The sequence below is a fragment of the Pongo abelii genome, chromosome 7 (genome assembly GCF_028885655.2).
Source record: "Pongo abelii isolate AG06213 chromosome 7, NHGRI_mPonAbe1-v2.0_pri, whole genome shotgun sequence".
NCBI lineage: Eukaryota > Metazoa > Chordata > Mammalia > Primates > Hominidae > Pongo > Pongo abelii.
Window position 1 is genome coordinate 19,473,617 of NC_071992.2, and position 27,905 is coordinate 19,501,521.

Consider the following 27,905-nt stretch of genomic DNA (forward strand, 5'->3'; position numbering starts at 1 on the left):
GCAAGTTCTAAATTATCCTTTTTTGTTTGTTTTTTGAGATGGAGTTTCACTCTTGTTGCCCAGGCTGGAGTGCAATGGCGCAGTCTCTGCTCACTGCAACCTCCGCCTCTCGGGTTCAAGTGATTCTCCTGCCTCAGCCTCCATAGCTGGGATTAGAGGCGCCCACCACCATGCCTGGCTAATTTTTGTATTTTTAGTAGAGACGGGTTTTCACCATGTTGGCCAGGCTCGTCTCGAACTCCTGACCTCAGGTGATCCACACACCTCGGCCTCCCAAGTACTGGGATTACAGGGTTGAGCCACCGCGCCCTTAAATTATCCTTGTTAAAAGGGAAGTTCTTTAGACTCCCTAAAAGAAGAAATTAGCAATCTAATCACCAATTAATCAAATTCATTAACATTTTTACTTGAATTACATTAAGCTATAACCACACATATTAAAAATAAACACTGTTAATGATATCTCTTAACAGCAGAGCAAGAAGCTGCAGGAATAAACTAAAACAGTGCCAGTGAGGAGGAAAAGCCAAAAGTCATTCTTGTTTGTACTGTGAAATACACACACAAACACAGCAAGGTGTGCTAGACACATGACGGAACTGCACAAACTGGGTTTCAATTCTTTCCCAAACATAGTCTGCCTCCTGGTGGCCATGCAGCACAAGTGCACCAAGGCAAGGGAGCTGCCTTGGTAATCCATGAACAGGAATGGCCATCGCTTACAATCTACTGCTCCAAACACTCTCTTACACACTTTACGTTTGCTCATTTAAATAACTGGATAAGCAATTACTTTCAGGTCACAACTATTTTTATACTATATATGCCTCTGGGGGGAGCCAAGATAAAAAACTGGTTCAAAAAAATGCTTTGATTATTTGATCATCTGTTACCACTTAGGCACTCCGTATTTTCTGAAATTGAACGAATGTGAGAAGTACCTCAAAAAGCATCTTTGTTATTTTTAAAAGTCTTAATTTAAGAGGAAAAGATAGGCATCACCGAGGACAGTAGAGGAAAAAATAAGGAAATTTTAGCGCCTAAGGTAGAACAGTTTGTAGTTGTAAAAGTTAGCTATGAGTCTTTATGGGCCGGGCGCGGTGGTGAGATTACATGCCTGTAATCTCAGCACTTTGGGAGGCCAAGGCAGGTGGGATCACCTGAGGTCAGGAGTTCAAGACCAGCCTGGCCAACACGGTGAAACCCTGTCTCTACTAAAACACAAAAAATTAGCTGGGCATGGTGACAGGGGCCTGTAATCCCAGCTACTCAGGAGGCTGAGGCAGGAGAACCGTTTGAATCCAGGAGATGGCGGTTGCAATCAGCAGAGATTGCGCCATTGCACTCCAGCCTGGGCAATAAGAGCGAAACTCCTTCTCAAAAAAAAAAAAAGATGAGTCTTTATGAAGCAGAGCCTGTGTTAGGATATCAGTGGAAAACAAAACCATGATTTAAAATTTTATGCAATGTAGGATCTCAACGTTAAACAAAAAGGATAAAGTATAGTGGAGCAAACATGCCAGAATGTCAGCAATGCTCTGGGAGGTGGAAGAGGGAGGATTTCTATTTTTTCTTTATTATATGTTTTTGTATTTTCCTAATTTTTTTTTCAAAAATCATGGAGCCAGAAAAAAATTAAAAAGTTTAAGTGTTAGAATAATTTTATAGAAAGCCTACAAAATGAGCCGAGTTTTCATAATGACACAAAGAAAAATAAACGATGCGTAAAGTCTATACTTAAGGCTTAAATAACAAAAGAGGATGATACAAAACGTTTCGTAAGTCAGTATGTTGTAATATCACAGTATATTCAAACAAACAGAAATTCCACTGGTCTGCATAGAAATGTGTTTTTTTTAAATCAGTGATTTAGAAAACAATGATGTCATGATTCTAGACAAGATCCTAGCATAATCTGTATAGGGGTGCTTAGATGCTACAAAATGCCTTCAATTTATCTGTTATTGTTTGTTGTTGTTAATGATCATAAAGAATGAGGAAGAAGATTAAAATTTAAACCAAGTGACTTGTTCGGAGATTCAAGCATCTCTATCCAACCAATCTTCCTTAGCCTAATATGCAGTATTAATCTTTACATTTATCTGTTTACTTTCCCTAACACAGCATTAATTGCAACATTTTCTTCATTTTACTCCTCATAGTCTTTAATGTAATAAGCTCAATTCTCTATTCCAGTTGTAGAAACTTCAACTTAAGGCCCAATTTTTCCACACTATCCTCTTCCTTAGTACGAAGATATATTGTAATTATCAAAAAATTAACACAAAGCAATTAGAAAAACAATCAACTTCCACCCACCTGTAAGATGATAAGCTCTCAAAGAACAGTGACATTGCCTTTTATTTTGCAATAAGCAAAATAAGAGTTTAAATTAAAAGCAGTAATGCTTTTAATTCATGTACAATGTTTGTTTTTAAAAAACAAAACCCCATATGTTCATTGTAGAATTTTTTTTCTTGAGACAGAACCTCGCTCTGTCGCCAAGGCTGGAGTGCAGTGGCGTGATCTCAGCTCAATGCAAGCTCCGCCTCTCAGGTTCAAGTGATTCTCCTGCCTAAGCCTCCTGAGTAGCTGGGACTACAGGCGCCCGCTACCACGCCTGGCTAATTTTTTTTGTATTTTTAGTAGAGACAGGGTTTCACTGTGTTAGCCAGGATGGTCTCAATCTCCTGACCTTGTCATCCGCCCGCCTTGGCCTCTCGAAGTGCTGGGATTACAGGCGTGAGCCACCGCACCCGGCCAGAATTTTTTTTTAAATTTAAATTACTTATACATCAGACTGCTCTGCAATTTGTTTTTAAACTTAATATAAGCTTAATAAACTTATTAAACTTAAAAATTTCACACTTATCTTTCCATGGGATTAAATAAGCATTTATATTGTTATTTTTACGGCTTCAAAAATGTCTTTAAAATGTCAATGAACTTAATTCCTGTAAGGTATACAGGTTGTTTCCAATTTTCCCCCATTGTAAACAGTTCTGAAAAGCAGTAAATAAGTAAATAAATTACTTTCCTAAAACTAATTCTGAAAAACAGAATTCATGGGTGGAAGGTGTTTGCTCTCTGCTACAGCTGCTGTAATTTACCAAGGAGCTGTACATATGAGTGCTGTTTCTTATTCTTCACCAGTACCAGGTACTACCATTAAGAAATAAGCAAGAACTGAGAGCACATTATTTTAACTCATATTAGGTAAACATTTTTCATATATTCCTTAGTCCTTCATATATTTCTTTTCTGTCCATCCACTTATTTTTCCCTTTCTTTTTGTTTATTTTTTTTAATTGTGGCAAGAACACTTAATATGAGATCTAACTTCTCAACAAAATTTTAAAAGAACAATATAATATTGTTAACTAAAGGCACAATGCTGTAACAAACATCTCAAAACCTTTTTTGCCCTCGCATAACAAACCTTGTACCACTGAACATCAAGTTCCCATTCCCTGGCAACCACCATTCTACTCTGTTTCTGACTTTGACTATGTTAGATGCCTCCTATAAGTGGAATCATATAGTATTTACCCCATGACTGGTTTATTTCACTTAGCATAGTGTCCTCCAGCTTTATCTGTATCATTGCATATGGCAGGACTTTCTTCTTTTTAAAGGCTGCATAATACTCCATTGCACATATATGCCATATTTGCTTTATCCTATGGACACATTTAGGTTGTTCCCACATCCTGGCTATCTATCATAATGTGGCAATGACCATTGTTGCAGGAAGTCAGGGACCCCGAATGGAGGGACCGGCTGGAGCTGCGGCAGAGGAAACATAAATTGTGAAGATTTCATGGACATTTATCATTTCTCTAAAAATACTCTTATAATTTCTTACGCCTGTCTTACTTTAATCTCTTAATCCTGTTATCTTTGTAAGCTGAGGATGTACGTCACCTCAGGACCCTGTGATGATTGCATTAACTGAACAAACTTATTGTAAAATGTGTATTTGAACAATATGAAATCAGTGCACCTTGAAAATGAACAGAATAACAGCGATTTTAGGGAACAAGGGAAGACAAATATAAGGTCTGACTGCCTGCGGGGTCAGGCAGAATACAGCCATATTTTTCTTCTTGCAGAGAGCCTATGAACGGACGTGCAAGTAGGAGAGACATCGCTAAATTCTTTTCCTAGCAAGGAATATAATATTAAGACCCTAGGAAAAGAACTGCATTCCTCGGGGTAGGTCTATAAACGCCCGCTCTGGGAGTGTCTGTCCTATGCGGTGGAGATACTTGGCCGGGCACGGTGGCTTACGCCTGTGATCCCAGCACTTTGGGAGGCTGAGGCGGACGGATCGTGAGGTCAGGAGATCGAGACCATCCTGGTTAACATGGTGAAACCCTGTCTCTACTAGAAATGTAAAAACTTAGCCTAGCATGGTGGTGGGAGCCTGTAGTCCCAGCTAGTAGTCCCAGGCAGGAGAATGGCATGAACCTGGGAGGCGGAGCTTGCAGTGAGCCGAGATCGCGCCACTGCACCCCAGCCTGGGTGACAGAGCCAGACGCCGTCTCAAAAAAAAAAAAAAAAAGGACTGAGATACACCCTGGTCTCCTGGTCTCCTGCAGTACCCTCAGGCTTACTAGGATTGGGAAACACCACCCCTGGTAAATTGAGGTCAGACTGGTTCTCTGCTCTCAAACCCTGTTTTCTGTAAAGATATTTATCAAGACAACACGTGCACTGCTGAACATAGACCCTTATCAGGAGTTTCTGATTTTGCTCTGGTCCTGTTTCCTCACAACCATGTAATCTTTGCTCTGCCTTTTGCCCTTTGAAGCATGTGATCTTTGTGACCTACTCCCTGTTCATACACCCCCTCCCCTTTTCAAATCCCTAATAAAATCTCGCTGGTTTTGCGGCTCAGGTGGGCATCACGGACCTACCGACATGTGATGTCACCCCCGGTGGCCCAGCTATAAAATTCCTCTCTTTGTACTCTTTCTCTTCATTTCTCAGACCAGCCAACACTTAGGGAAAACAGAAAGAACCTACATTGAAATATTGGGGGCGACAGACCATGGGAATGCAAATATCTCTTCAACATCCTGATTTCAATTATTTTGGTAAATAACCCCTTATCAGACGTATGGTTTGAAAATGTTTTCTCCTATCTCATAGGCTGCCTTTTCATGCTATTAAATGACTGCTTTGCTCTGCAGATTTTTAATTTGATGTACTCCCACCTGTCTATTTTTGCTTTTGTTACCTGGGCTTTTGGTGTCATACCAAGAAAAATGTCATGAAGTTTTGCCCCATGTTTTCTTTGAGGTGTTTTACAGTTTCACATCTTATATTTAAGTCTTTAATTCATCTCAAGTTGATTTTTGTGTACTGTGTGAGATAAGGGTCCAACTTCATTATTTTGCTTGTGGATGACCAGTTTTCCCAGTACCATTTACAAAGAGACTATCCTTTCCCTATTGTGTATTCTTGGCACGCTTGTTGAAGATTAGCTGACCATATATGCATGGATTTATTTCTAGACTTTTATTTCATCGGTCTATGTATCTATCTTTGTGCCAGTACCATACTGTTTTAATTACTGTGTGTTGTAATATACTTTGAAATCAGGAACTATGATGCCTCCAGCTTTGTTCTTGTTTTGGCTATTTGCAGTCCTTTGTCATTCTATATGACTTTTGGGATTGTTTTTTCTATTTCCATAAAAAAAAAAAATGACATGGGATTTTGATAGGGATTGCATTGAATCTGTAGATCTCTTGGGATGGTATGTCCATCTAGCTTCTATGATAGAGTTGTCTTTATCTTGCTGATTTGACAGAGCTCTACATAGAGTATGTGCTAATATTACCTCAGTTTGTTCTTTGCTTATAAATACTGTTTCTAATGGTTTTTATTCTTACTTTTTATTTTTTTTGAGATGGAGTCTCGCTCTGTCACCCAGGTTGGAGTGCGGTGGTGCAATCTCAGCTCACTGCAACCTCTGCCTCCTGGGTTCAACGATTCTTCTGCCTCAGCCTCATGAGTGCTGGGACTACAAGTGTGCACAACCACGTGCAGCTAATTTTTTGTATTTTTGGTAGAGATGGGGTCTCACTACGTTGCCCAGGCTGGTCTCGAACTCCTGGCCTCAAGCAACCCACCTGTCTTGGCCCCCCAAAGTGTTGGGATTACAGGCATGAGCCACCATGCACAGCCTGTTTCTAAGGTTTTTTAAAGCTTTTGTTGTCCTAATTATTAATCGTTTCTATTATACTAGTGTTCCTGGAAAGATCTTTTCTACTGAAGTCTACATTTTTAGTGTTTTAATTACTTTGTGTGTTTAAAACTAATTTATCTGGAATACTTTGTGTATATGTGAAAAAGATCTAGCTCCTGCTAAAAAGGTAGTCACTGTCTCAAGAAGATTTACTAAATGATCCACTTCTCCCAACCCCCAACACCAATTTAGAACAAAAATGTATCCCATATGAAAAGAGCATCTGTGTTTTAAGTATAGGGGGAAAGTTATGTTAATCATAAAACAACAGTGAAAAAACAGCCTTCTCTCTACTCTCACCAGAAGAAACCCTGGCAGCCTCGGCATCACCTCATCAGCAGGTTTGCAACTTGCAACCACTTCCCAGCACTTGGCAAAAGAAGGCAAGAAAGCCGCCTTGTTCTCATGTGGTGTCTTTACTAAGTAACTGTGGAAGGACCAGAGCATTTTCTACCTTCCAAGGCAGACACCCTGGCACCTGAGACTGATGATCTTGTGTAAAACAATCAGGGTACTGGATAAATACAGCTCTGGTGCCTCTGGTATCCCAGTGGCTTTAGTGTATGGTAGAGCCAAGGTAATAATAGTGTTCTGTGGTATGTGTGACATCTTCCTCATCCACAGTAAGCCAAGATTTTTTTTAGAGTCAGTGTCAACTAGAATCTTGCAGCATCATAACCTTTAAATACATTACAACAGTTAGACCCCAAGAGGTTGGTTCTTGACTTCAAGTAGTCTTTCCTGCTTGCTTTACAGATTTAAAATAATTCAACTTCCTGGAAAAGAACTCTAAAAATAAGCCACTAGAATTATCAAGACAATGTAAAAGATCATCATCATTACTGTTCCTAGCAGCTGAATTAACTATTATTTGAGAACCTTTTATAAAACAATTCTAAGATGTCAAATTATTCCCTCTCTGGGAATTATTCCCCCAATATTCCCATGTCTCCAAACGAGACATTTGAGACTTGGAGAGGCTGAGCAACTAGCCCAAGGTCAGGACACAAATAGAAAGTGGCAGGACCAAGGTTTAAACTAATATCCTGTGCCTTAAAAGTTCGTTCTCCTCCTGCTCTTCTACATTGTCTTATGAGATAATGGAATTTCTTTAATTGATAAGGGTCAAGCTAAAACAATGACGTAACATTTTAAACTATTATGTCAAAAAAATTTAAAAATAATATCCAATGTTGACCCAAGGTATGATGAAGCCAGCTGTCTTTTATGTCAACCATGGTATAAACTGATATGAAGCTTTTGGAAAACAATTTGGCTATTTGAGTGAAGTGACTGTAAACAGGTACATATTGTGATTTCCTGATACCACTTTTAAGAATCTATCACAAGAAATTTCCCCCAAAGTTGAAAGTGCTAATTGTATAGATATTCATCATAGAATCATTTATGAATGTGATACAGAAGCACCCTAAATATTCAAAAGTAGTTAAATGCTACTGTATCCGCTAAATGTAAAAGTGATTACTATATGTTAAATGACAAAGCAGGATATATACTTATCTAAATTTCCTTTAAAATGACAAATTTAAAAAAGCTGAAGGGTGATTTTTGAAGTTTGGCAAACTGCTATAATTAAAAGTGATTATTTTACTAGAACTAAGGAATATGAAGTTGGTCAACTCAACTGTAATCTCCACCACTACTTACAGCTTTAAAATAAAAATATCTCAAAGCCATAGTACAACGATTAAAAATTTAACACTCAGAGGAACATGTTTATGTGTGGAGGCAATGTCTTCTGTATCAGCTAAAATATGACTCATTTCCAGCAGAATATGAAAAAAGTCAAGGCGATTTGCAGTCAAAGAATATCACAGTAGGGAGAAATCTAGAAATCCACCCTTTCAATTACATAGAAAACTATTATCAAAGAGGTTCAATGATCCACCCAAAGTCATTGGCTGTTTGGACAACATTTTTCAGCATCAAAATTGTCCTTCCAAAGCGAACACACTTTGTTGTAGACCTCTGTCCACAAAGTAACTTTTCCTCACTAGGCTCCTCATAATACCAGGTTAGTCTTAAGTCATGATAATAACTAACCATCAAAAAGAAGAACCTGGGAAAGTCATGCTTATGGTTTTGGGAAAATACAAAGGCCTAACACACACTCTAGATTAAGCTGCAATGTTGACCCCTTAGAATACATTCTATATATACAGAGTCATCTACAGATTCAATGTAACAGAAATTATTAGAATTAGAATTATTAGACTACATTCCTAAAATCTCACCTGACTTCATTACAGAGATTGACAAGCTGATCCTAAAATTCACACAGAAAATCAAGGGACCCAGAATAGCCATAACGATCTTGAAAAAGAAGAAAGACGTTGAATGACTCACATCCTGATTTCAAAACTTACTAATCAAGACAGTGTAGCACTGGCAAAGGTAGATGTATAGATGCAAAGAACACAATTTAGAAACCAGAAATAAACCCTCACATTCTTAACCAATTATTTTTAACAAAGGTGCCAAGGCATTTAAATGAGGGAAAGAATAATGTTTTCAACACCTGGTTGTCCATGTGCAAAAAAGAATTAGACCTTCTATTTAATACGATACAAAAATGTAACTCAAAATGAATCAGAAACCCACGTACAAAAGCTAGAATAGCAAAAAAAAACTTAAAAGAAAACACAGGCTTAAATCTTCACAACCTTGGATTAGGCAACTGTTTCTGAGATACAATACCAAAAGCAGAAGCAACAAAAGAAAAAAAGTTGATAAACTGGACCTTGTCAAAATTTAAAACATTTATGTTTCCAAGGACATTATCAAGAAAGTGAAAACACAGCCCAAGAATTGGGAGAAAATATGTGCAAATGATAACTCTGACAAGGGTCTAATATCAGACTATATAAGAACTCCTACAATTCAACAATAAAAATAACCCAGTTTAAAATTGGCAAATGATTTGAATAGACACTTCTCCAAAGAAGATATACAAATGGCCAATAAGCACACAAAATGACACTCAATGTCACTGGCTGTCAGAACACAAACTGAAACAACAATGAGGTATCACTTTATACCCAGTAGGGACAGCCATAATAAAAAAGACAGACAAAGCCAAGTGTTGACAAGGCTGTGGAGAAACAGGATTCTTCATACACTCCTGGTGAGGATATAAAATGGTCCAGCCACTTTGGAAAACAGCTTGGAGGTTTCTTAAACTGTTAAACACAGAGCTACCACTTGAGCCAGTTTTCTGATAATGGTTAACTAATTTTTAAACAAATCCATTCCACAGAATATTAGCTATCTTTTTTCCCCAGATATTAGGATGTACCAGAAACTTAAAAGGAAATAAAAGCCTAAATGTGTACAGCAGAGTTTCTTCTGCATTTTTAGACTATAAAGGCTTTAGTAACCACATATATTCACACACAGCATCCTGGAGATCTTTAGAACTTGGATCATTCTGCATGGCTGTCTTCCTAGCTTTAAGAGCCTACAAAAGGTTAAGAATTCTGAGATAGCTGGGTGCAGCAGCGCAGTGGCTCACGCCTGTAATCCCAGCACTTTGGGATTTACAAAAAATACAGTATTTGCAAGGCTCAAGAGAATGAGCGATACTTGTACCTTCATTTCTTCTGATTTGCTCTTCTAATCTCATGGATTTAGAAGCTACATAACTGTTTTATCACGTATATAAAATAAGACAATGTAGGCAGTGTATGGGAGACCTTATCTATCTATCTAGAGAGATCAATCCATCTATCTTTTTTTTTTTTTTTTTTTTTTTGAGACAGGGTCTCGCTGTGTCACCCAGGCTGGAGTGCAGTGGCGTAATCTAGGCTCAATGCCACCTCTACCTCCCAGGTTCAAGCAATTATCCTGCCTCAGCCTCCTGAGTAGCTGGGACTCCAGGAGCATACCACCATGTCCGGCTAATTTTTTCGTATTTTTAGTAGAGATGGGGTTTCACCACATTGGCCAGGCTGGTCTTGAACTCCTGACCTCAAGTGATCCACCTGCCCTGGCCTCCCAAAGTGCTGGGATTACAGGTGTGAGCCACCGCACCCAGCCTATCTATCTGTCTGTCTATCTATCCATCCATCCATCCATCCATCCATCCATCCAAAGTATAGCAATTGCAGTGAAGATATTTTGTGAAACATTTTATGGCTTCTTGAGAGACACAAAGTTTTGGATTCTCAGCTATGGTTCAAAGAGTGCAGGCTGCAGGCTATCTTGGGAATGTAAGTCCAGTAAAAGTGTGAAAAAAAAAACATAAAAATATAGGCTGCTGAACTGGGAAAAGCTGCTAAAACCAAATCTTGAGACCACTTAAAAATTAAGGAATATCCAATTTCAAAATAGCATTGATCTTGGGAGAAGCACATTTTCCATTTCATTTAGACCACATTAACAAAATCATTTTTTAAAAGACTATAATAATTATCTATTAGTAATACAATGTCCTTTTATGCATCAGATGGCCAATCATGCTTACCACATTTTAATACTATGTAACGCGTCATCAAAAGTTATGTTTACAACTCAAATTGCAAGTTCTACTTATAAGGACACCAGTAAAAAATCACTGTAAATACTTGTAGTAACATAACTTTGCAAAAAGATTCTTTTTATCCCCATCCATAAAGTGGTCACTCACCTGCATTAAGAGCTGTAAATAAATTTTTTCTCGAAGGACCTAAGATATAAAAGAAACATGTAAAATACACACGTTTTATTTGACATATCACACAAAAACAAACCATGTTGATAAGAATTATTTTCAAAAACAATCAATCTCTAAATTTCAGGTTCCCGGTGGGAAATATCACCGAGATTCAACCAACTTTTGTCAAGTGCATTTTAAATATAAGGTGATATTTCACATAACATCAAAATGTTTAAGAATGATATGAAGTCATCACCACAAATTAAATAGGACCAGTTTTAAAAGGAAAAGCCGCAGTATTTTTTCAGTCAAGAACAGCTGAAGTTCAAGTTTTAACAGTACTGAATTCACAGACTGTGCACATATGCTATTCTGCTGCCGGGAGAGCAGAGGCCAGACTTCACGAAGCACAGTCACTCCTGTGTGCTTTCCGAAACTGCCCGTTTCTATTCAGCTATGAAGAAAAATAGAAGTTTTTCCTCCAAACTGGTACAGTATAAAATCAGGAGTGGTAATAGGTATAGAGCTGTAAGTCACTAGAAGAAATCTATGATGCTTCTACTTAACATGAAATAGTTTCTAGGACATAATCATCTGCAGACACCAGTTAGAACAGCCACCATGTTCTATCTGAAATTTTAGAGAGATGGTAATCTCTTAAAATATGTGGCTGTTATCAATGGAAAGCACTGATTCCCATTCAAGTAAAACCGTTGCGACACAAAAACCTATCCATTCAATAGTGAGGCATTTTAGAATTCTGAGTCTCCCGTTCTACAAAGCTGTCAATGGAATCTCATTCTCTGAAAGTTATTTTAGTATCAAAGTTCAACAGCGTTAACTTCATTACTGCTGTGTGGATCATGAAGCTTTATCATCCTCAATAAAAAACCACAGTTTTCCATCCTGATGTCAACTCAGCAAGAGGTCATTTGGTGCCTCCGAAATTTGATTAACTCCCTAGGCAAATGACAACCTGCTGCACACTGAAGAATTCAACCCACTCCTAAAATTCATGCCTATTTTCTCTTCAATTCAGTACAAAGAAAAGGTATTGACGTACATTTACCAGCCTCAAGTTACCATATTATCCTTTAAACACACACACAGAGAGAGAGACACATGTTGAGGATGCTGTGACAGCGTAACACCTTTTAGAAAGTTACTAATAGATATTAACAATCCAAAGAGTTTCATGCAGGTTAACCCAGTAATTCCTCCTTCTGGGATATACACAAGTAACCAGAATCTGAAACAATGAACCTTGACTCACATTTGAAGAGGTTCATCTCAGTATTAATAAACCCCAGTAAAAGTCAGAAGTTGTCCACTATAAACTAAAGTGGACAACCATATAATAGCCATTTAAAGTGAAGAAGCTCTCATGATATACTACTAACTTAATAAAAAGCAAGATACAGAAGAGTATATTCATTATTACCTCAGTTTTGCTGGAATAAAAACAAAACAACATATACATACAGAGGAAAAAAAGTCAGAAGGAAATGCGACAGCAGTTGGTGGTTGACAGAATTAAGGAAGACTCTTTGTTTCTGTGTTTTCCAAATTCTCTAACATAAATGTGGGTCTCATTTTATAGGTCAAGTTTCTCACCCACAATTATTCTCTCAGGCTTTAGTTAAGCATCAGTTCACTAAGCACAAATAATGCTTTTTTTTTTTTTTTTTTTTTTTTTTGAGACAGAGTCTCGCTCTGTCACCCAGGCTGGAGTGCAATGGCGTGATTTCAGCTCACTGCAACCTCTGCCTCCTGGGTCCAAGCAATTCTCATGCCTCAGCCTCCTGAGTAGCTGGGACTACAGGCACACACCACCATGCCCAGCTAATTTTTGTATTTTTAGTAGAGATGGGGTTTTGCCATGTTGGCCAGGCTGGTCTCGAACTCCTGACCTCAAGCGATCCACCTGTCTTGGCCTCCCAAAGTGCTGGGATTACAGACGTGAGCCACCGCGCGTGGCACAAAGAAGCTTCTGATGTGCTTTGGGCCCACTGAGACAAAGCTGCATGAAAACACTGCACATTAAGTGTATACCACATATTTTGTAAACCTGACAATTACTTTTAATAGTCACAGCAAATAAAAAGTGAGTGATATGAGAAGGAACAGAGATAAAGAACATTTAGAGAAAGAACAATGTCTTAGACCAAAGACATGAAGACACAAGTACAGTAATAAACATAAAACATCTACCCTGATGAAAAGTAATCATGCATTTCTACTCCTTTCTATCTCACTCTTCTAGAGCACTATTTTAGAATAATTTAACTCCTGAAGTTTTGTTATTTTTACCCTATACCTTTGTTCTGCCTGCTAATTTATATGTAATGATTTTTAACTATAGAACCTACCGACCGTCAGAACAACAATTTCCTCAGTGCAAAAATGTATTACATCTCCTTTCTCAACACATTTTTAATCATTGTTAAATACGCCATAAACCTAATTGTCAAAATTTAACTTTCTACAAGCCAAGGACTTTAAGCGTCTTGCTCTCCCTCTTCTAACCACAATGAGGACTGTACCTTTTGGAGGAGTTTTCAGCAAGTGAACATGAGCCCTGGATACCAAAGGCTTCAAATAAAAGGATCCTGAGGAACCATTCTGAAATGCTGGTTTTGGAGGTTTCTCCTCATATTTGATGACAGTGGCATTACCAGCTGTAATAAAACAGAAAAGTACATTTTATTGTATAGATAAATACAGTTTCGACCTTCCACATTTATTCCTTTGTCCTTGAATCAACAAATGCTCAATAAGCACCTACGACATGCCAGTCATTACTGAACGTTGGGAATACAGCATGGATAACGGGTAGCTTGTGTCCTCAGGGATGCGAAATAAAGGCTATAATCAGAGTGACCACACATCCTGGTTAGCCTGGCACAGTCCAAGCTTATGCATCTTGTCCAGTTCAGCTTTCATCCCAGATAAAAGTTGGGGAACAAATAATACAGCCATTCATGCTATGTTAACAAGAATGCCCCAGGTGTAGCTAGGAAGAGCACCCATCTCCACGGGGACAAGGAAGAATTCACACAGTCAGCTAGTTAATGACACAAGAACAGTAACATACAGACTCCTTGGTAGCTATAAGGACAAGATCTGGTTCAAATCCTTGCTCCTACAGCAAGGAGTTAAAATGCCAACTTCTGCCCTGAACAAAGGAAGTTTGTTCCAAAGTAAACTTTATGTTTTAGCTCCAAAGCAAAAACATAAAACGGAATCTCACCTCAATAACAAAAACCATCTTTTTATATTATGTGTAAAAATTTCCCCTCCACCAGTCCAGACTGAATTTTCTATTGTTTGTTTGTTTGTTTGTTTTGAGACAGAGTCTCACTCTGTCACCCAGGCTGGAGTGCAGTGGCATGATCTCAGCTCGCTGCAAGCTCCGCCTCCCGGGTTCACGCCATTCTCTTGCCTCAGCCTCCCGAGTAGCTGGGACTATAGGTGCCTGCGGCCACGCCCGGCTCATTTTTTCTATTTTTAGTAGAGACAGGGTTTCACTGTGTCAGGCAGGATGTTCTCGATCTCCTGACCTCGTGATCTGCCCGCCTCAGCCTCCCAAAGTGCTGGGATTACAGGTGTGAGCCACCGCACCCAGCCTGCTTGTTTCTAAATAATCATCAATACCCAATTCTAGGCACCCAATTCTATTCTACTATTCAACACTTCTAAATTTCTTTATTACCAACTATGATCCCTTTTCTCACTTCACTCACTTAGCAAAGGGTTAAGATACCTACCTTGTTTAAAAATACATTATAAATGTGAAGACAGCTAGAAATTTTTCACTAGGCTAACCTATTCCAACTGCTACAATAGTGCTTATACACATCACATTCAAGCTTTGTACAGGCATGCTATTGTTTTCCCCTAATCCACACCCAGTCCCTGTACAATGAGCCATCTGTTAATTGTTCTTGTGCCCAAATAACATTCCTAATATTAGGTCAAATCAACACAGAGCTTTCCCTCCTGCTGAGAAAATCCTGTCAATTTCCTGTCCTTTTTTGCAATTCTCACCTTCCCTAGAACCTAGAGACTTGGCTTTTCCAAAGTTGACAGCAAGCTAATGGGAGTGACAGTATTAAAGATACTGCCATTATAACATTCAACAGAACCCTTTTTAGATGTTCATAGAAAATGGATATTGGGTTTCCATTAGCATTTTAGCTTTTGCTGAATCAAATCCAACAAAGAAAACTAGACAGTCTTAGCCATGGAATTATAACAATCTGGATTTTAGTCTTACTTTTCTTGAAGCCATATTTGATTACATTCAGCAACAAATAAGTCACTTATTCATATTTTAAAAAATTAAACTGAGTTCAATTTACAAACCTAATATGAAATTGTATGATTCTAAATTCATGCTTTTCTAAAATTTAGAGACACAAAGGCCCACGGTTCACAAAGAGATCAGTAAAAAGATTTTCACTAAAGTAAAGGACAGGTTCTTCATGAGGCATGGTGCTCCTGTCCCTTGCCTCTCTGTCACATGCAAAATAGGAGGTGGTGTGCTGGAAATCAGCTGTCTCACTGCCACTTTTCAGACTCAATACAACACTAGATCAACCCGGCACCACACCCATCATCAACTTCATAACACACAACATGAAGTCAGAATTCATATTCCAAGGATAAAATGTCTGCATTTGACTCAGGTACCAACACACATGCATTTATATTTTATACATATTTATATGAAAGCTATATATACAAGATACATATTCATATACTCTATGATCAACGATTGTACCTGCTTTCTGCTTTACTAATGGCAGGCACAAACTGTACTGAGCTGAACATAATTTTATGACTAACAATATCTTTCTCTCAATTTCTACTCACTGTACTCTAGGCTGGCCCACTGCTTTCCAGTAAACCCCAACTTGAAGGACGTATACCACCATGAGGCATAATGCTCTTCAAGTATTTCCCCTGCCTTCTATTTCTGTTCCTAACGTGGCAACTGACCGGGTATCCTGATGCTGTCTAAATTTTCCCTCAGCCAGAGTCATTATATCCAAACAATAAAGTCCTCAGCGGCAACAGTTCCAATATAAGAGATGCATAATAGTTTCGAGCAATGGAACAGGATGTAAAATATCCAAGTTCTGGTGCTGACTTGACCCCTGCCTAGCTGTGCTGAATCACCTATCTATGAATAACAAGGGTCTGAATATCGGGTATGGGAATAGACAGTGCATTCGCCTTCACAGGGGCCCTACCAACTCACTGTGGTATTCAGTCCCACTGAGGCTGGATGCATCCTCAGAATCACCCTTAAGACAGTGTTCTAGAGAGCCATGGACACTAAACACTGCTGGCTTGAAGAGACAATACATAAAATTTTCCACGTGGCCAACTACTTCTCAACCTGATCTAATATGTAGTTTAAAACTGCCCCTTTGTCATCTTTGGTCCCAACTGTCTCAATTATGCCAGAATAATAGATTCTCTGGAATCCTTATCTTCATTTCCCCATGGCCAAAGTGTCGTTCAAGTGAAATAAAGGAGCTGGTGAGTCTAAAAGGAAAAATTGAGGGATATTCTCAGAAAAGCCCAAGCAGAAGACATGATTTTCCTATTAGAAAAGGGCTTCTCAGGCTGGGCACAGTGGCTCACAACTGTAATCACAGCACTTTGGGAGGCCAAGGTGGGCAGATCACTTGAGGCCAGGAGTTCGAGACCAGCCTGGCCAACATGGCGAAACCCTGTATCTACTGAAAAAACAAATATTAGCTGGACGTGGTGGTAGGCACCTGCAATCCCAGCTACTCAGGAGGCTGAGGCGGGAGAACTGCTTGAACCCAGGAGGCGGAGGTTGCAGTGAGCCGAGATCGCACCACTGCACTCCAGCCTGGGCGACAGAGTGAGACTCTGTCTCAAAAAAAAGAAAACGGCTTCTCATTGTTCCAGACTTTTATCTGCAAACTAACATTCATACTACATTCTAACACCTAGTGAAAATTCGCTTTTATTACATTATGTATATACACACAGAGCCAACATTCTGTTCATTTCTTGAATTTTATGTGAATCAGTTTAACACTCCCCACTGTGCCAGATCATCTGCCCACCTGGCTTAAAATCAAAGTACTACTGAAATCTAAGCTTTTGAATTTCAAAAGCAAAATCACTCAACTATATAATAACAAGAATGTCTCACATATACCCTAGAAAAACGTGAACAGAGAAAGAACGAGAACAGAGTTAACAGTGGTCTGGATAATATTTCCTTCTTAAATAGTCCATTCAGAAGTGCGTAAGTACTAACATGTTTTGTGATGTAGAGCCTAATGAATCTACTGCCTGTTCCTCATCTTAGCCTCACCCTTGACAGACATCACGACTTGAACACAAAACTTTCCCTCTGAACCTGGAGGCACCCTGAGAAACCACTAACACCATCCTACAGGCGAATTCTTACCCACTAACCAGTGTTGGCCACTAACCAGTGTTGGCAGGTGAGACAATATTCACTTGCCATTCCCGTTGTGAGAGAAGAAAAAAAAAACAACAAAAAAAAACTAAGGGTAATAAGACCCACCCTATTCTTTATCAGCTTAATCACTTGAACAACTCAAAACACCATCCTGCCCAACAATGAGACCCTGTCTTGTTGCAGTGAAAAGGGTCAGAGATGTTTGTTGCTGCAAGGACTTTGAAGATGACCCAGTCCTCCCTTGTCATTGATCAGAGGACAGTATGGAGGCCGGAGGCTAAGAGAAGAGAAAGATAGTCCAACTTAACATGAGTTAGTAGGAAAACTACGGTGGGACCGGGCGTGGTGGCTCATGCCTGTAATCCCAGCACTCTGGGAGGCAGACCCAGGCATACCACTTGTGGTTAGGAGTTCAAGACCATCCTGGCCAACATGGTGAAACTCTATCTCTACTAAAAATACAAAAATTACCCAGGCATAGTGGTGCATGCCTATAATCCCAGCTACTCGGGAGGTTCAGGCAGGAGAATTGCTTGAACCCGGGAGGCAGAGGTTGCAGTGAGCTGAGATCACGCCACTGCACTCCAGCCTGGGCGACAAGAGCGAAACTCCATCTTAAAACAAACAAACAAACAAACAAACAAAAAAAAAACAACAAAAAAAAACTAAGGTGGGTCCAAGGTTAGTGCCCTTTTCTGCATGTCACACCCCTCTCGGCCAGGGCTGGCAGTGAAGGTGAAGGGAAAGAACACTCTATTTCTTTTATTCAGTCTCCTGTTCCTTCCATTTCCAGGAGAATGCAAATAGCTTTGGTCTGCACCTCTTACATTTCCCCTACCATGTGGCTCTCAAATATAAACATGGTTTTGTGGCCAAAGTGGAAGAGGAAGTAATGTCTTTGGACCTTATTTTCCTGCTAACATGGGAAAATTATACAGTCTCCCAAGACTCCCTTCTAAATTGCAAAACCGTCCCCAAGTCTTCAACTCTGTTCATGACATACAATATATCATTTATTTTTATCCAGTTACTTTAATGATCTTAAAAACTGGGTATTAGGTATCTGAGTGTGAAAGACCTTATAATCTTTAACCTCTATAAATGAGAACATTTGGTATAGAAACCATTGTGAAATGTTTTACATTTCACAATATCCAAAAGGATCAAGATCGTAACTTTGAAATTTTCTACACTTAAAAGAACACACACAAAGAACCTGCTAAAATTCCCAAATAAGAACAATTTATTGCCTTACGTATTTTGATTCGGTCATTTAAAAAACTTAGTAACATTATTTCTATAAGATCCCAAAGTTCCGAGAACCCACTGCTAATTTTACAACAGCACTGTGTTATATCAGAAGTTCTTAAATGATGCCACTAACGATATCACATCACAAAGAAACAAGCAGACAAAGCAAGAAACCAATATTCGTTAAAGGGATTCAAATACTCAAGCTAGGATAAATCAGAACACTGATCAAAAGAGAAAGTTAATTCTTAACATGACCACCCATTATCAGAAACAGGAAATTTTCAGCGCAAAATGATTTTTTTCATGTTTTGAGGTAGTCTTTAAAAGTATACATGTTTAATACTTTGAGATACAACTCAGGAAAATAATCAAAGATGTGATGTTTCCATTTTAATTTTAGAAAAGTATTTTCTACACTTGCACAACTACCAGCTACATACACACAAAAACTAGTTATTTAATAAGAAATTAAACCATCAAAAAGTCTTTGATAATAGGATAATATCATGCGCCAGAACATTAACGATGCTGCTGAATTATATTAAGTGCAAAACACATAAAAGAGACAATAAAATTGGTCCTACACAGAAGCATTCACATCTTAAATATACATACAAAATGCCCCCAAATACTACCATTACCATAAATTACACGTTACAAAAATAGAAGTCAAGAGATCCTAAATCAATTTATTGAATAAAAATTTAAGCATGCTTACAAAGAAAAGAAACCAGAAATCAGCGACCTACTTTTTTTCCCAGTAAACGTGGCTAACAAAGGAATTATACAAAGGCTGTACGATCCCACGACCAGCAGTGTCAATAAGGTAGCATCATAGTGCCTCTCTGAACCAGCCGGTGGGGTGAGTGTAGAATTGATAAAGATTTTTGAAGAAATATCAGTTTCTGTACAACTGCGAAATCCTCCTGGTACAGTCATTTAAAAGGACGAAAGCAAGCTTAAGCAGGAAAAACTGCAGCCATGTTCACTGTCATATCCCTCATGCTTGCTCTTAGTGAATTCGAATGGAGGGAGGGAAAAAAATGTGTAAGCTCCAAGGCACTACACAAAACAGATTAAACCAACTAGCAAATCAAACTAAGAAAGAGACTCATTGATCTGAATGCTTAATCCGCAACAGGAACACATCGCCACTAGACAGGCTCTGTGGGTGTATGGTAAACCCCTTTGTTAAAAGACAAAAAGGAATGGACAAAAGCATTTTACAACCTCCTTAGGAGCATCAGACACAGTACTGAAACGGTGGCCAAGTCAACATGGATGTCGATGGAAAACGCAGGGCTATGGCACTACAGACTGTGTCTGCTTCAAGTGCCACAAATCCTGTTGCCACAACAGTTTTTCTAGAGCATGTTGGTGATTCTGTTTTGGCAGTTTGTTTTTAAAATTGCTTTGCAAGACAAAGAGAGCTTAAAATAAATACACGTGTGAATTACCTTTTCAAGTTCAGAGTTCTCTCTTACATGCAAGCCTGATTTTGCACAACTTCAAAATTCAAACAATAAAGCTGATAACAATCCTGTTTAATTTCAAGTCACATATCCCAGTATTTCTGAAGTGCCAGGGTATGCAGCTACTTACTCTCATATGAGTCCAGCTACTGCTGCTAGGTGACCCGTTGGAAATGTGCTCATTAATTCGGTCATTAATTCAATGCCTTCTCTACAAAAAAATGCATTCTCAGTTCCCTCACATACCTGCTGTGTGATTTTGGACCAGTGACAACATCTCTGAGCCTCGATCACCTCATATATAAAAATCAGGGTAACAGCAGAAGTTACTTGAGAGAAAAAAATAAAAGCAAATATGGACATCCTAAAATACTGCTCCACACCCAGAGGAGCCCCATGAGCATTATTACACTTTGTCCCCGACTCCTCACTCAAAAGAAGAAACTGATCTGTCAAACTGGAGAGATCAATTCACCGCGCCTCTCCACACCCCTGTGTCTCGTTTTATTGGTATTCTCATCATCCATGAAAATACCTTCTTTTTCTCCTCAACTGTTTTTTAGAATAAGGGCCATTGCTTTTATATCCTATGTCCCTCACTGTGCCTATCATGGTGTCTGTGCACAGCGGGCACTCCAAGATGGTTTAAATTTATGAATTATTTCATGGGGAAGTATAAAAAAGGAAATGAAAAAATAAGAACCAAGTCCAAATACATCTTTGGAATGAAAGAGATATCTCAGTAAATTCACTCATTTATACACAGAAAATAGAACTCACGTTAACTGAAAACTTTAACAAAATTCTCCTGAGTTTAAATTTTTTAAAATTAGGATTCAAGTTATATTAGGCCTATTACACAAAATCTAGCATCCAAAGAGTCCACAAGAGATAGTCTTTTGCAAAGTAAATGAAACTGAAATAATCTTTTTTCTGATTCCAGTTAGAGTCCAAATCCCCTGGGTTGCTACTCTTAAACCTCCAAAACACCATCACTTCAGACGATACACCTTAGAATCCTTCAAGCAAAAATATACTTTAACATACAATTATTTCAAGAGTGTTTTTCAAAGAATTTTGTTTTTTTCTGCCAAACTTTCAGAGCAACTCCAAGGAAGCAGTATGCCTATTTTTCCTGAAACCCCAGAAACAAAAATTCTAATTATTTGCAGAGCATTAGTTTTTCCTGTAATGACTGTTTCCACAACCCCCGAAGTGTGATATAAAGTCGACTTACAATTGTTGCTGTAAGTGCTCAGCTCACTATGGGTGCTGGCTATTGAGGGGGTGCTTCCTGTCCTCCGCAGCGCAGGACTTTTCAAAGATGCTTTGGATTTAGGAAGTGGTCTAGGCAAATTCACCCATGACGACTGTGCAGTTTTCAAGGATGTAGGCTTTCCTTGGGGTTAAAAAAAAAAAAAAAAAAAAAAAAGTTTCCACTGCTATTCATCCCGAAAGCTGGCACTTTTTAAGCCTGTAAACTCAAACTTCTGCACTAACAACAAAGTCGAAACACAAAATGAATGTTCACAATCATGTAACTTCAGATGAAAGATGAAAGCTTCACGCAGACATGTTTATTTTTGATCATTTAGAGGCAAGAGAGCAGAAATGATGAGGCAATTAGGATATGAGAAGTGTAGGAGTAACCCTGTCTCCTAAAGTAATTAACTCACACACGTTCTCTGAAGGAGATGATCAATCAGAATAATCATGAGAAAGCAGCTTTTGGCAAAACTGAAATAAAAAAATAAACAAATTGATATGACCTCCCATACTGGTGACTAAAAAAAAGAAATATTCCATTAGCACAATAGGCTATCATATAAGAAATAAATAAGAACCAAGTCCAAATACATCTTTGGAATGAAAGAGATATCTCAGTAAATTCACTCATTTATACAACACAGAAAATAGAACTCACGTTAACCGAAAACTTTAACAAAATTCTCCGGAGTGGAAAATTTTAAAATCACCCAAACAGGAAGAAAAATGCAATTTGATAAGAAAAAATTTCATTTGAAAAATGCCTAATGTTCTAACACCAGGTGGTGCTATACTATTAAGATTCTTTTTTTAATCCCACCTTTTCTTCTTTACTCCCCACACAGTTTATCTGCCAAACTTAAATGATCTTCACTCAAACTTCTCTTTCTGGCAGTAAAAATGTTTCCACTTATCAGTGAAATAAATATACATGCTACATATCCTCTGGCATCTCTGAAACTACTCTCTCCTGATGCTCACGAACCTGCTACCTAAATATGGGCATTTCCCAAGTCCAGTCTTTTGCTCATAACCCTCCTCACCCTCATTGTCTTGGAGAGTCTATTTTCTCTACTTTCCTCTAACCATTGTCCTATGCAGATGAATCCTATATTCTCACCCGTAGCCCTATCTTCCTTCTGAATCTCAAGGCTACTCATGTTTTAAAGTACTTATCGAGTACTTTAAGTTTTCATCTTAGACTGACATGCTCCTGTTTACGCTAATTATAGCTCCATTGTTTTATTTTTTTAAAAATCTTGCTTTGTTGCCCAGGCTGGTCTCAAACTTCTGGCCTTAAGCAGTCCTCCTGCCTCAGCCTCCCAAACTGCTGGAATTACAGGTGTAATCCACCCCACCCAGCCACATAGCCCTATATTTCATCTTTTTCCAGCTTCAAACCATTGGAATCATCTTTTCTTCCCCAGATCCCTATATATTCTAGCACTGTCTCCCAATGCTACCAGTACCACCTAACTGAAGATTACCCAGAGTTGAAAAAGACCTTTGATGAAAATGACATTGTTGCGTATCACTAAGGATCCCATAAATGAGTCAAATAACACTGCTGGAAAGTAATGCCCATTGCTTTGTTCTAGCGATTTTGCTCATAAAAACCTCATCCTAATGGAGAAAAAGATGCTGAAGCTCCTCAGGCCTGGCATTTGAAGTGACCACATTAAGCTCTCCTCCTTCGGCTCCAGCCTCACTCTTGTATTGCTCTTCTACATCCATGTGTGCTCTGCTCCAATCAACCTCGCTTTCTCTCTGACACCAGGGCACACCATGTGCTATATTCTATTAATATTCCAACAGGCACATCATTTCTTTTCAAAGAGCTCTTCTTCCGCCCTTTGAATCCTTATTTAACCCTTTATATCGTTGTCTAAACTGTTCTGGACTCCTAAAATCCTGTCCTTCCATCCCTTCCAACTCCATCATGTTAATCTCCTGAATGTGAAAATTAAGGTCATGACCGAATCTAAAATCTGGGATTCTCCACCATCTACAGCATGCGGCCCAGGACAGCTTTGAATGCTGACCCAATACAAATTCATAAATTTTCTTAGAACATTATGAGATTTTTTTGCAATTTCTTTTATTAGCTCATCAGCTATCATTAGCGTATTTTATGTGTGGCCCAAGACAATTCTTCTTCTTCCAATGTGGCCCAGGGAAGCCAAAATATTGGACACCCCAATCTATAGGATGGTGACCTTAGTTTCAATCCTTTTATTTAATATTTAATTTCACGGCTTAAAAGGCAACATAAGGTTGATCCCTACCCACTTCTTCCCCCTCAGGCCATGCCTCCACCCCTTCATACACACACACCCCTTCGTGGTTTCTCTCCAGTCATTTTGCTCTATTCTTCTGCTTATGCCCATTCTTCCGACTGAATGGCCTCCTTTCTATCCCCTCCCCTATTTCTGTCCAGTGAATCCAAAGTCAGCTCAAGCTTCTCTTTTTAAACCCTTGCTACTCATTTGCAGCTCCACCCTGTGCCTACTGAATCACCACCTGCAGTTTCACCAGATCCCCCGGTGATTAAAATGCACCTGGAGTTTCTGAAGCACTGTTGAGAATCAGGACCTCTTTGTGAGCTTATCCTGCCAGGACACCCTTCTCTGCATGCCATGGACTATGCCTTGCTTTCTGCTCACACCATGTACTTGTTTCTATCACAGCATTTCCCTCCACATTCCTCTTGGACCATCTCTAAGGTTCTTGAGATCAGGAAGAGCACCTGATTCAATTCTGGTCCTCAGGAACTGGCAAAGGTCTAGCATGAAGTGAGACTTAATAAATGTTTTCTCAACAAATTCATCTTTTTAAATACCAAGAGTAAATGATGTATTTTGATAATGTGTTCTCCCATCATCTATACTGAAGCATTCAGTGCTTAACCCATTTTTACAAGCTTATTTGTCTCTTCAGTCTATTAGAGACTTTTTTCTCTACATCCTTTACAATAATTAGCAACTGTTAGATAGCAAATACCCGTTTTAAAAATTTATGGTTAGCCACCAGTTTTACTTGCTTTAGGAGGAACAGAAAAACAGATTTTTAGGATATAAATTTACCAAATGGCCGCCCCTTCAGCAGAAACACTGATGAGTCATCATCAAAACTAATAAGCAAGGTTGGGCAAGTAACAGATCAAAATGACCGGGCCACAGCCACAGTGCCGCCAAGGCTTCCTACATTTTGGAAATCAGCTTATTCTTCAGAAATGCATGCCTCATAGCTTTGTTTCTAAACACATCTTAGGTTTGCAGACATTTCTGAGTGTGCCTGGGAATTACTACGGAAGACCTGTAACTTCACACAGCTGCACTAGAGGAAAGCTTACCCCTGCACCCAAATATCATTTCCCTCACCTCCCCTATCTCATTGTCATCCCCATCCAGGCACATCCCCTACGCCTAACAGCAGCCAGTCCTCACCAAAGTCTTCCCAATTCCACCATGACTCTTGACTAATGAGCACTGAGGATAACGAATGCCGATTTCACCAAAATATTAGTTCCTTTGATAGTGAGAATAATCCTAACAGTGTGTGACTATTACTATCCCAGTTAAGAGATGAGAAGACTACTTAGGTGGTTAAATGTCTTACTTGGGTCACATACCCAGACGGTGATAGTAAGGCCTAGAATCCAAGTGTCTAACCACCTGCCCAGTGTTCCCTCGGCCATGCCACAGAATAGAAATATCTCAGTTAAAGAAAGAAGTATGAGGCTTGGAGTCAGACAGAGTTCAGACTGGAGCTCTTACTAGACAGGAGCTTCTACAGCGGAATGGTGAAAACAGTGCGGATGCAACAAAGACATTTAACTATTTCACCAACAGTCCCGATGTTTAGCTTAACAGTAAAGTTGGCCTAAAGTCGTTTTAACTGGATTTCATACGAAGCAATAAAATATACACATCATAGGCAATATTAAAAGTAAAACATAGCAATATGAGGTTAATTGAGAGACTGCAAGTAACACAGGCACTAACTTCTTAAACAGTGAAATCAATGCAGGACTTCTCTGAATTACAGTTCTGAAAAGGTGACATTTACCAGTTCATATCGTATTGTGTAACTTATCCCAGATGTGAAAGATAAAGATTTAAGATCTACTTGCGGGATATTATTAAAAAAGGTTTATTTTAAGCTCATGCACTTAGCATAGACTTACGTATAGACAACAGATTTGTTTTCATTCTGTAATTATAACCATCTTTTATGTAGAGAAAATCTGGAAGGAATAACACTTCCAATTTGCCTTAGATAGTAACACAGTCTATTGGATTTGAAGCAAACCTTCACTAATCAACCAATTTACTAAAATACTCACCTCAGAAAACCTGAGTAAGTATACTATATTTAACAACAATAAAAATCAGTAAAAGACGCCTAGCAAAACTACAATTTCAATGGAAAGATTAAGTGAACAACAGGATAGTGTTAATATTAATATGATCCTATTCTGTAAAACAAAACGGTAGAATGGAGCTTGCCAGGGGCTGGTGGGGAAGGGAAATGGGGAGTTGTTCAATGGGTAGAAAATTCCAGTTATGCAAGATGAATACGTTCTACAGATGTGCTGTACAACTTGTGTTGTAGGAAGCTGGGATTACACGCACACAACACCACACCTGGCTAATTTTTTTGTATTTTTAGTAGAGATGGGGTTTCACCAGGCTGGTCTCAAACTCCTGACCTTAAGTGAGCCACCTGCTTTGGCCTTCCAAAGTGCTGGGATTACAGGTGTGAGCCACTGTGCCCGGCCAAAACAGATCATCTTAATAAAAATGTGGACAATAAAGTCACATGAAGGTGTGTGTTACACAAGTATTTATGTGCTTACCTAGTAAGGCAACTGCAAGTAATCACAAAGTTCAAACATATACAGAGCCAGAAACACCTGACATCCTGCCACAGAATTAGATGTTCTCAGTAAAAACTGTAATAGAGAAAACATCATGTCTCATCATAAGGTATGTTGTTCTGTAGTTTATACGGCTTAGTAGGAACACAGGTGGAAAGAAGAAAACGAGGCTAGAGAGGTAGGTAGTTTACAGTTGGGTGAGACATGGCATTGAATGCCAGACTCATAATTTTAGGCCTTAATTGTTAGGGATAGATACGGTGGGAAGATGTGGGTTTGGGGGTTGGGGAGGCTGAGGCTTTTTTAGCATTTACATGAGAACTTGACTGTGTGGTAGCAGTGTGCACAACTGACTGAAGACTGAAATCAAGGAAAAAGATAGGAAGCTAGTGTACCAGCACCTGCCAGGGTTAGAGAAGTGAGAATTTTAACTAAAAAATGAAAAGATTATTGAGGTCCATTTGAAATATATCAGGATGGCACACAAGTGGCAAGGCCACTAACTACTAAGGTCAGAAAGAGAAAATGTGAAATTAACAGACACGGTTAAAATACAAGACATAAGAATATGTATTTTTTTTTCCAGTTAATTCAGAGAATATGTCTCTAGCTATAATTATAACTTGGGTTCCTTAAATACAACTCAACTACTTAGAGGCAGTTACCTTTAGAGTAATTATCTACAGTAACTAGAAATTATTATAAAATCAGGGGAAACCTAAAAGTGACAAACAAGTTAACAATAAGTTATGAGAGAAATAAATTATACATACTCAAAACCGTGGCTGCAGGTCCACTTCCAGTTAAGCTTAAGGGACCAAATTCTCTCACCAACACTAAATATACATGTTTAAGAATTTAGCTTCAATGGTAGAGTATCATTGTATAAATATTAAATAAACCTGATGGGCTTCTTACCAAATAAGTATTATACAAAATCCATATATTACCTATGTGCCAGGAAAAAACAGAAAAAGAAATCCCTTACTTTAGTAACAAAAAGGAATTGCACACATAGACACACGCATATGCACTGTTTCTATGAATAAATTTATCAAAAAAGTGCTATTCTGTTATGAAAATTATAAAAATGAGAAAAATAAAAGTTCTGAACAAGTGTACACATGTGAATTCTTCCATGAATTGATATCTTATCGAATGCTATTGCAATCTGAACCTATCTGCGATTGCTTTTAAATGGGGGAAATTGAATTTCTAAAACAGGTTAAAGTAACCTAGGATAATTAAGAATAGCCAAAAAAATTTAGAACAGAAAAACATTAAGACTACAATTCAACAACAAAAATACCAAACAACCCAACTTAAAAAGTGGACAAAGGACTTGAATAGACATTTCTCCAAAGAAGACAACAAATAGCCCACAGGCACATGCAAAGATGCTCAACATCACTAGTGAAATGCAAATCACAATCGCCGTGAGATACCACTTTGTACCTAATAGGATGGTATCATCAAAAAAAAAGCAAAAACAAAAAATTAACAAGTGTTGGCAAGGACACAGAGAAACTGGAACCCTTGTGCACTGCTAGTGGGAATGTAACATGGTGTAGCCACTGTGGAAATGGTATGGTGGTTCCTCCAAAAAATTAAATCTGAAGTTACTATATAATCCAACAACTGCATGTCTAGGT

General features: G+C 38.6%; 1 protein-coding gene and 1 long non-coding RNA gene across 10 annotated transcripts in view; one reads left to right on the top strand and one right to left on the bottom strand.

The window, feature by feature from the left end:
• Window positions 1–27,905, bottom strand: part of MTUS1 (microtubule associated scaffold protein 1) — a 160,882-nt gene that overhangs the window by 60,964 nt on the left and 72,013 nt on the right. For 3 of the 7 annotated variants that reach the window (XM_063726301.1, XM_054560905.2, NM_001132456.1), the window contains 3 exon segments: window positions 21,346–21,507; window positions 13,454–13,588; window positions 10,902–10,940 (listed from right to left, as the gene is read on the bottom strand). In XM_063726301.1, the coding sequence (XP_063582371.1) occupies window positions 10,902–10,940; window positions 13,454–13,588; window positions 21,346–21,507 (336 nt within the window). 7 annotated transcript variants of the gene reach the window in all.
• Window positions 1–27,905, top strand: part of LOC129060901 (uncharacterized) — a 69,184-nt gene that overhangs the window by 34,768 nt on the left and 6,511 nt on the right. Inside the window, exon 4 of one of the 3 annotated variants that reach the window (XR_008527782.2) lies at window positions 15,796–16,086. The exons of the other annotated variants lie outside the window; for them this stretch is intronic. This is a non-coding gene — a long non-coding RNA (uncharacterized LOC129060901). Of the gene's footprint in view, window positions 1–15,795; window positions 16,087–27,905 lie in introns of those variants that run through there. 3 annotated transcript variants of the gene reach the window in all.